Below are 10,000 nucleotides of genomic sequence, written 5' to 3' on the forward strand. Positions count from 1 at the left end.
TATTGTAAGTGCATTCAACCTGATTAAGATGACGTAATCACCAGCAGACATCCTCCTCAGCCACTTTCTGCTTTATCGCAGGACAAGTATAGAGCAGCATTTACGGTAAGCTCTCTTGGCAAGCTTCTGATCTTCAAAATAAAGCAACTTAATTCCTCTGCTGACGTGCTGAGGCCTAACTTCAACTGCCTGCCGGGATGCTGGCACTGTCAGCCAAGGCTCAACAGGTGATTTAGATTTTGCAATCTGGATGCTGAGGAGCTTTGGAGAGTTCTGCCAGAGGCCTTCCAAAGACCAAAATCAGCAGCCACCTAACATAAGAAACAGGGCCTAAAGCAAAGACGATGCAACTTTTAGATGAAGAGAAAACAACTCAACTCTTGTTTCCTGTTTCATTCACAGCCAGTACAGTACTGTGTGCTTACTTATTTCACTAGAAACACTTATTATTGTCCAGTAACTTGTGCAGGCTAATGTCAGCTAGCTCTTGTTAGTCACTTTTGGATGGATATGTCACTTTGTTAGACCGTTATGAGAAACGTGCCCTAACCCCGGGAGTTACAGATAAATACCTTGTGACAGGCGCTGACATATTTTGAATATAGAGCCAGAGTCTGGGCTGTAAGGATCGTCAGTTATTGATGTTGCGCCGCTTTGCTACCAAAAACAAACAGTTGAGACAGCATTTCCAGCAATGGGACCACCATCAACGGGTTTCCAAAGCCGCCTGCAATAACCAATGGGTGATGTCACATTCAGGCTCAGTCCACTATTATTTACAGTCTGTGAGTCTAACCCAAGCAATGGGTTTATTTCTGTCCAGGAGGGTAAAAAAATTGCTGTGCTACCCTTAAACCTTGGGTCATCTCAACAACTTTTTTAGTTTGAACTGAAATGTGAAGCATTTTGGACACACCAAAGAAAAACCTCACAATCTTTTACATCACCTTCTGTCTATCATCCAGATCTTTCCTATTTTAGACGAGGGATTTTCCCCTCAGCCTACGAATACTGAAGAGTATGCATTTATTGGATTAGCAGTTCGTATCCCTTGACTCTTGAGTCAAACCTTTCCTCGACAAAATCTAATCTCCAACCTGCAACCTTGTTTAGACCAGAGTTCAGGAAAGGGTATCCTCTGATTGAAAGAGAGCGAGATTAAAATGGAAGAGCAGTGAAGTTGGTGATTGGAGGTGGTGTAAGGAGGATTTGGCAGCCATGCAAAGTAGACTGAGTCAATACAGGGAATGGAAAATCAGTGGTTAAGTACTATCAAAGGGGTTTGGCCCGTCATCGACAACTATTCTCGGTAAAGAAGGTTTAATCCAGACACCCTAATAAGCATCATGGCTGGCAGTGTGGATACTCGTCAAAGGAGGTGAGGGAGTTCAGATCAACCGTCAGAGACCATGAGTGAGACCAATGTTGCTTTTCCAGAGGTACCTTATCTAAAACGTACAAACAAATTAAAGTGTATGCGCCTCAACACTGTTTAAAACAATTAGCATTAGCACTTATAAACAAAGGATTGAGTCGGAAAATGTTTCCACGGATGCTAAACTGGAGGTGGTTGTCCTCCATTCCCTCTCAAACCTTGATATTTTTTAGACTGACCCATCTGGTGGTATGGTCGACAAGCACAAAAGGTGTTTACCAATTAGTGCTCTATAAATACACAAAATACTGTGTTGCTTCCTCTGTCGACACAAGTACAGCCAGCCAACAGAGCGATATAGGTCTCACTGCTAAGTTTGGAATTTGTCCCCTATAAAAAGCGTGGAGCACTATGACACACGGCGCCCAATGGCATCAAGAAAGAGGCAGTCACATGAGTGTGACTTCTCATGTTGTAGCGTGACCTTCTTTACTGTTTGAAATATTCCTTTAAAGGAGGCTTCAGTTTGGCAGCTACATTTGATTATATGTCCTCAAAGACGGATGTGACTGAGTTGAATAGCCAAGTACTTGATGTAATATCTACAATGTCTAACGTGGATGAGGTCACACTAACGGGGTCCATGTTATGTACCAACATAGAATACCATGAACAGTTTGTTCCTGGGGTCCAGCACCAGTGACAGACCAGCCAGAGCTTGTTTGGTTTTAAGAGCTCAGAGATATATAGTATGGTGTCATCAGCATAAAGACACATTTCATAATTAAATTCTGTGTTCACTATATTTTAATATACAGGATATTTATAATTGATCAATATATATACACATTTCAGACTACCCCTCTTGGGGTCAGGACCTTAAGCCTGCACTATGGTCTGGTTGATCCCCCTCCCTGGATGTTTTTGTGAAAACTGAGTACGAGAATATCTCTATACAACATTTTACTTAACTGATTGATTTCTTCAAGAAGACACTTCATGAATGATACAACAGACCGAGGAGTTATTTATATAACCTCCATGAAGTGATTAAAGAGAAACCATATTATCAGTTTCAAGTGTGATAAATTTATTTTGCTTCCTATTTCTCAGTATCCACACAGCTCCTGAGATTCAACTCCTCGGCTGCTTATCGCTGCGATATATTCACCAGCTTGTCAACAACTTTGTCTGCCAACTTGTAGGGTTGGGCGATACACCTACAGTCAATCACAGGGGATTTCTCTCTCCACATCTCTCCCTCTGATGAAGCTGCAGACACGGGCCAGCAGGTGCCAACAGTTCCAGTCGCACCACAAAACAAATAGTGCCAGAGACGCTCAACGGCGGCCTGTGATTGGACAACCTCCAACTGTTTGTGAGGGCTCTTTAAAGATGTCTCTAAATCTCTACAGGCTGAATGCAGTATCGACCCGTTCAGATTATGTCATCCAAACAAAGACATTTCTATTGGCGACTGCGTCCAACTGTCTTTTGGAAAAGGACACCTGAAAGCAAAAAACAGCGAAAAGAAAGCTGGTTGACCTTTTACATTTCAATTATAACCTTCCCAACAGTGGCTCCAATCCAACATGTAAACAATCAAACTGTCGTCATGCCAATGTTGGCAGCAACAGTGTTTCCCCCCAGGCGCCTCCGGAAACATCTTACGGCTCGACAACATTAGGATCAGATATATTATGGGACAATCAGATGAGTTTGTAGAGAGGTCCTTTAAAGTGTGTTTAAAAATCTGTGAACATCGTCATGATAATTAAAACCATTCAGACTATAAAGAAGTCAAACATCTGATTGTGACTGTAAGAGCTGTGTGTGTGTGTGTGTGTGTGGACGGTGGCCTTGCTTCACCTGCCAGTATTCAAAACAAGGCCAGTGAAAACACATTGCAATCCCCATAATCCCATTACTGGCTGTACAAAGACTGTCTGCAGGGGAATCCCCCCCGAGAGAAATGCTCACAGGTCAAGTCAGGGGAACTGTCAGACGAAGGAAGAGTCAAACTTAATCCCTAACTATACGGACACCTAAAGTGAACATGCATCAAAACGTTACATTCACTACATTTTCTCATGATTACCAATAATTCAATATCTGGACTCATTTATCTCCTCATCCCACAGAGGACCTGAGAGAGAGTCTTAACAAATCTCTGAGTAGATCGGGCCCAAACCCTACCCGAGCCCGGCCCGACCCATTAACTGTATTCACGGACCAGAGCCCGACTACAACCCGACATTTTTTTTAATAAGTTGGCTTTTTGCTGTATGATTTCTTTCTCATAGTCCACTGCACAGCTCGTACATTGTACCTTTTGTACATTTTTGTGTTTTTTTATTTTTTTATATTTTATATTTTACATTTTTAAATTCTATTTTATATATTGTAATATCTTCTTATTCTGTATTATTTAAGTTGTTTCTAGTTCTGATTTATTTCCTTGTTAATTGTTTAGCACCAATACACCAAGTCAAATTCCTTTATGTGTAAATGTACTTGGTAATAAACCAGATTCTGATTCTGACTCTGATTCTGATTTTATAATGAAAGGTTTCATTTGTCTAAATGCCTGATCACACCGCTGTTTGTGTTGCACTCGCTCTTTGATCCACTGACTCTTTTAATTGATTAACTCGTCTGATCATGCACGTTCCCATAATCCCTCTGTGACCCCGGAAATGTTGTGTGTTTGGCGTTAAGATGAGAGGGGAATCTGATTACGGGGACGTGTCAGAGTGGTATTTCCTCCGGACGGAGATCCACTGCCACGTCAGTTCCTCCTCCTCTGACCCTCCTGAGGTCATCGCTCAGCAGTAAGCTGCTCTGCACGGCCTGCCTGTGACGTAAACGATTCATAGGTGCTCCTCCTCATGAAGCCCTACACGTTCTCAGACCGAGCTACATGCTAACTCATGCTAACAACAGTGGAGAGATCGATTAAACTCTTACGCTGATATCATGCACTGCCTGCAGATGGCGCTACCTAAAGAAGATTGAGCTGGTGGAGCTCTGGATTAAATGAGAGAAAATGTTTTTATTGATCTCCAGAGAGGGAAAACAATCCCTGAAATATGATTATTATTTTGGTGAGTAGTTAAAGGGTTAAATCTGAGGATGTTCACGTCTGTTAGATTTAGAGTCTCCAGTTCAGGGTCATGGGGTCACGGGTCACTCTGAGTTCAGAGCGACCTCTGCTCTAACTTCCTGACAGCAGTCACAGCTGCACTGATAGGGTTGGCCGTTACTATGGCAACCACCGAGTCTGTGGGACGGTCTGATTGAACCGGGTTAAAGGTTAACGTATGCCATCTGAATCAACAAACTCAAAATGAAATGTTAAAAACTCTTTTATTGACCTTTGATGAGAAATGACATCAGTAACTTCTAAAAACACTTTCAGACATCAAAATGTAACAAAATAAACAGTGAAATGTTTGAGACTCTACAGACCCCCCCCCCCCCCCCCCCCCCCCCCCCCCCCCCCCCCACGCTAACACTGACTTTGGAGTGAAGCTTGTTTTTTGAATGAATTCAGACTCGGAGCGGCTCAGTGGTGAGATCTGAACGTGTGGATCTTGCGGCTGAGGTTTCGGGCGAGCCGGTCGACGGCGCTGTCGATGTGTCTCAGCTCCTTTTTGGACATCAGACCGTTGATGTTACCACTGTACCACAGCACCCAACCGGCCAGAGACATCAGCACAAAGAGGGCTCCTGCAGGAACACACAGACAGGGTCCTGTCTTTATTTAACTGATGTACATACAGTATGTTTGATTTTTAACTTCTTGTTATTTTTGATCATTATATTCCTGTTTCCTGTTTTATTGATCCCACATGGGGATCAATAAAGTTTGTCTTTAACTCAGTGTGTAACTTCATACCAGTGTAGACCAGTAAGTCTCCAAAGTCCTGCCCTTTGACCTCCAGCGGGGCAAAGACTCCCACCAGCAGGGCGGTTCCTCCAAGCAAATCCATGAAGACGGCGAAGGCCAGAGCGAGCTTACAGTGAGAGAGGCCGTCACACAGACCCATGATGAACCTGAGAGAGAGCGAGAGAGAGAGAGAGAGAGAGAGAGAGAGAGAGACAGACAGAGACAGACAGAGAGACAGAGAGAGAGAGAGAGAGACAGAGAGAGAGAGAGAGAGAGAGACAGACAGAGAGACAGACAGAGAGACAGAGAGAGAGAGACAGAGAGAGAGAGAGAGAGAGAGAGACAGAGAGAGACAGACAGACAGAGAGAGAGAGAGAGAGAGAGACAGAGAGACAGAGAGAGAGACAGAGACAGAGACAGAGAGAGAGATAAAAGTTGTTTAATTGAGGGACTAGAGAAAAGAAGAATAACATACTGTACTCACTGCTTAACTGTGTTTCTAGATCACGCTCATTTCAGGTAAATTTACATGCAGTGTGAAGATACGAGCATAATAAAGATCGCTAGCATTAGCATGCTAACACAACAATGCAGCGCGAGTTGTTTTGGTTTCATGCTGGTGCTCAAGGGCGACATCTGCTGGATCAATACATCACATATAAAGAGTTTAAGACTGATCAGATTTCACATCTCACTGACTGAACCTTTAAACTTATTCAAATATAAAGTTTTAACTATTAATTACCTTTGTCTTAAAATATATAAATGCAGCACTAATATTTAATATTTTACCTTTCTTATTTGATTTACCCAAAATCAAATTCCAAAATAAAAGCCCAACAGTTTCAGGACATTCATCACAAAACGTCTTAAAACTTTATTTAAAATAATTTAAACTACTTCAAATGTAGTTTATGTGACACTTTTCACTCGTGCAGAAAGTCCTCACAGGTGATCACAGGTGATCACAGGTGAGGCCATGTTCGACGTAAATACGTCACAGATCTAATAAAAAGTTAAATCACTTCTCTTACTTCTTATTGTTCGTCGTGACGCTGCATTAAAAACCGGATCGATCTCTTTTCTTCTTCTGCTCCTCCCGTTCACTCTTTCTTTTACTTCCGCGTTTACCTGCGTCGCTCTGCGTCGCACCTGAGCACACGCCCTGCGGTGACGTGTTTCCGGTCAAAGCTTTTGGGGCTGTTTAAGGTAACTTCTAACCCCCTCGAAGGCCCACGAGCCTCCGTGGAGTCAGATGTTCATCCGGTGTGTGTGTACGTGATTTGGACGGAACGTGAACGGGGTTTGAACGCATTACCGCTGCTATGCTGTGCGCATGCGCCTGCAGCACCTGTTGAAATCACTTATAATCAGGTAATTGCTGCTGAGAAAGCGGCTGCAGGGACGCAGGTGTGCGTGGTTTCAGGCTGTATTACAGAAGTATAACCGAACAGAACCGGACAGAGAAATAATAACAGGTGAACTTCCGGTGTTTCTGTTATTACCTGTTTCCAGTCATGAACCCTCCGAGCAGCAGAGCCGAGACAAGTCCTCCAGGTAACCACTAAAAGTCACCTTCTGGGTCTTTGCTAATGTAGAGACATGAGCTGTGTGTCTGCAGAGTTCATGCTCTCATGAAGAGAAGTTTTTAAATGTTTGTTTTCTACTTTAAATGAAAACTGAGGATGATTTGAAAAGGTTTCAATGTGTTTCTGTAATCCAGAGTCACAGAGCATGCTCTTAAATCAGCTTTAAGCTACTGATAGCTCAATAATAAATGTCTGGTATCTTCAGTGGAGTCATGCTCACAAAGTGTCCGACCCTCATGGGCTCATAAGACACTAAAGAATCAGTTGCAGTGTTTTATATTTACATATCATAACATTAAAAGTCACTAGCTCCTGTCACAGTTCAGTCTTAAACATCGTGTTCTGTCTTTTTCTCCCAGGCTTTACAAACAAAATCAGCTATAACAAAGATTCCTTTTTTCAAACACAACTCAAGTTTTTCATTGTCTAACCAAAAGAAATCAACATAAACTGAAGACATTCTTTTAAAAAGAACATCCCTGATGTCAGCGAACATACAGTATACTAAAAATATATTTATAGAAGTGTCCCGTCCAGCGGAGGATAAACGGCCTCTGTTACTAACACTGACATAAGACTCCTCTAGCATATTGAGTTAATGCGCGTGCTAGCCAATCAGAGACAGAGGCTGTTTTCGAAACCGCATACTATACTACTAGTACTGATTTGGCCAAAATGCAGTATGCAGTATGCGAACAACTGCGAGATCCGCAGTATGCCAAAAATACCAGGATGTCATACTGATTCGGGAAAAATGTACAGTATGCATCGGACCAGTCTACCTCGCGTACTGTTTCCCACAATGCAAAGTGTCAGGTCAGAGATCAAAATGCCGGAGCGCAGCTGTTTGAACGCATCTGTGGCGGTGACTGAATATCTTGCCACATTATGAACCAATAACAAATATGACACGTTCATAGATTTATATGTCTTACCACCTCGTATTTTCCTGCTTTGTAGACTGTACAGTGTGTGTGTCACAGCTGGACAAGCAGCTGCAGTTACAGGGTGCTTCGCTTGCTCTATTTCTACAAATTATTCACAGCTGAGTAAAATCAGTTTAACCGTGCCAAGCATACTGCAAAATAACCGACGACTGGCTGTCATACTACATACTACTGTTGAACGCAGTATGCAGTATACAGTATATACTGCATACTGATTTAGATAGTAGTATGTAGTACTCGGTTTCGAAAACGGCCAGAGTAGAGAGGGTCATCCCTTCACCATCCTGCTGAATGTGGTCGATCTGTTAAAGGTGTGACTCAGACTGCACTACACCACTTCTTATCTTCCTCTAATGTTCAGGAAACAGCTTTCAGTCAGCCTAATACGTCTGTCAATCATTTATCTGAGGTACCAATCCAATCCAACTTTATTTGTTTAGCACTTTAAAACAACCACCGTTAAACCAAAGTGCTGTACAGAAGAATAAATAAAATACAGCTCACATGAGATAAAAAGAAAACGACATGTGAAATACAGAATCAATTTAAAAGACATAAAACAAGTAAACTGAATAGGAATCAATAGAAATCAAATAAATCAATAAGTCCACGTCTTTACTGTGTGTCGGTTAAGAATGAAATCATCGAAGCCGAGAAAGAAGAAGTCAAGGACCTCGATATCATCCTGGATAAGAAATTAAAATGTGACCGTCAGGTTAAGTACATCTGAATGAAGGCCCGACCAAATCTGAACGTTATTAGGAGGGAGCTGTCTCGTCAAACTGCAGAACTATACATGTGTTCAACCATGACGTGCACATCGCAACCCGTCATGGTCACAAGCTGGATTTCAACTTAAAAGTCTCCTGATCATGCGTCTCTTTTCCTTATTTAAGAGCAGAATCAGAGGCGAGTCTGTGACCTGATTGGTGGATTAAAACTCTGGAAGCCTCATTTAAAACCAGAGACCAACAGTGAAGCTTTAAACAGAGGACTCAAATCAAAACCACATGAATGGATTCTGTTTTCAGATCACTACATGCCCCAGTCTTCTTCTTCTTCTTCATCATCAGGAGGAGGAGGAGGAGGAGGAGGAGGTTTGTACCTGGATGCCTATGAGGTGTCTTTCCCCCTGGAGGAGAGTATAGAGAGACCACCTGCGTATCACCTGAACCAGGGTCAGCCGATGATGGAAGGTACGACGCATCTACAACACTTCATCATCATGTTTCCTCTCCTCTGTTTCCTATCTCCTATCTCCTGTTTCCTTTCCCATCTCTCCTCATCCCTCATGTCTCCTCTGATTGGCCCCGCAGAGCATGTGGTGCAGGAGTCTCCTCACTCCCAGTACAGCCCTTTCATCCTGGTGTCCAACCTGCGAGCTCACCTGTACGTCGCTCTGGAGAAGAACGCCTGGCTACAGAAACGCATCGAGGAGCTGGAGGAGGAGCGCAACTTCCTGCGCTGTCAGCTGGACCGCTTCATCGTCAGCATGAGGAGTCCAGAGGGTGAGGAGTCCGGAGACACATCTGTATTTTTAAATGATTCATTTCTACCTTTTGGTTCATTGTGATTACTCTCAGTGTCAGAGTGGTGTGGAGACACCCAGCGGGGGGTGAAGGTCCAGCCCTCCAGCTCCCCCTCTCCTCCCTCCCCTATGACTACCAGGTCTGGGATGACCCTCAAGCGCCTGCAGGGACCAGGACCTCGGACCCGCCGCAGCACCGCCGTCCCTGGTGAGGAGATCAGGCTCTAGACCTGCTCTGTGGTGAAGGGTCTCAGAATTGAAAAGTGTCTAAGCATCTCAAATTTTTACTTCCACCAGTCAAACAAGAGTATCACCTGGAGGAGGATAAGTACTACACCGAGGACGAGTACATGGAGGAAGAGGAGGAGGAGGAGGAGGAAGATGAGGACTCGTCTTTAGAGAAGGGGTCCAAGAAGAAGGGCAGAGGGCGAGCCAGCGGAGAGCCGAGGATGAAGATGAGGAGGATCTTCAGGATCACCCACGGGAGGGAGAGACAAAGAGGTGAGGTGACGGAATACACCTGAGGGGTCCCACAAGGCTCCATCCTGGGCCCTTTGCTATTCTTTACTCACATGCATCTTTATGGTGAAATCATCCGGATATATGAAGTATTTTACGCTGATGACACCCCGATCGTACTGAAACCCTGATGAAGAACAGAGGCAGAGCGGC

The 10,000-nt window shown here is 43.6% G+C and overlaps 2 protein-coding genes across 4 annotated transcripts in view; one reads left to right on the forward strand and one right to left on the reverse strand.

The window, feature by feature from the left end:
* Window positions 1-4,879: 4,879 nt before the first annotated feature.
* tmem238a (transmembrane protein 238a) lies at window positions 4,880-6,433 on the reverse strand. The gene is made up of 3 exons (XM_061060115.1): window positions 6,299-6,433; window positions 5,274-5,431; window positions 4,880-5,104 (listed from the first exon to the last, which is right to left on the reverse strand). Exons 2-3 carry the CDS (start codon window positions 5,422-5,424, stop codon window positions 4,941-4,943), a joined length of 315 nt encoding a protein of 104 aa, XP_060916098.1. The 5' UTR covers window positions 5,425-5,431; window positions 6,299-6,433; the 3' UTR covers window positions 4,880-4,940.
* Window positions 6,434-6,465: 32 nt separating this feature from the next.
* Window positions 6,466-10,000, forward strand: part of LOC132991352 (coiled-coil domain-containing protein 106-like) — a 5,038-nt gene continuing 1,503 nt past the window's right edge. Inside the window, exons 1-5 of one of the 3 annotated variants that reach the window (XM_061060113.1) lie at window positions 6,466-6,821; window positions 8,832-8,996; window positions 9,117-9,308; window positions 9,390-9,536; window positions 9,626-9,829. In XM_061060113.1, the coding sequence (XP_060916096.1) occupies window positions 6,782-6,821; window positions 8,832-8,996; window positions 9,117-9,308; window positions 9,390-9,536; window positions 9,626-9,829 (748 nt within the window). In that variant the 5' untranslated portion in view covers window positions 6,466-6,781. Of the gene's footprint in view, window positions 6,822-8,831; window positions 8,997-9,116; window positions 9,309-9,383; window positions 9,537-9,625; window positions 9,830-10,000 lie in introns of all 3 variants that reach the window. The other 2 variants (XM_061060112.1, XM_061060114.1) reach the window with 2 other exon arrangements.

Source organism: Labrus mixtus, chromosome 16 (assembly GCF_963584025.1).
Source record: "Labrus mixtus chromosome 16, fLabMix1.1, whole genome shotgun sequence".
In the NCBI taxonomy this organism is placed as follows: domain Eukaryota; kingdom Metazoa; phylum Chordata; class Actinopteri; order Labriformes; family Labridae; genus Labrus; species Labrus mixtus.

Coding starts and splice junctions, on each gene's coding strand:
- tmem238a (XM_061060115.1), bottom strand. CDS start 5,424: ATGGGTCTGTGTGACGGCCTCTCTCACTGTAAGCTCGCTCTGGCCTTC. Junction 5,105..5,273: donor AGACTTACTGGTCTACACTG/GTATGAAGTTAC, acceptor GTGTTCCTGCAG/GAGCCCTCTTTGTGCTGATG.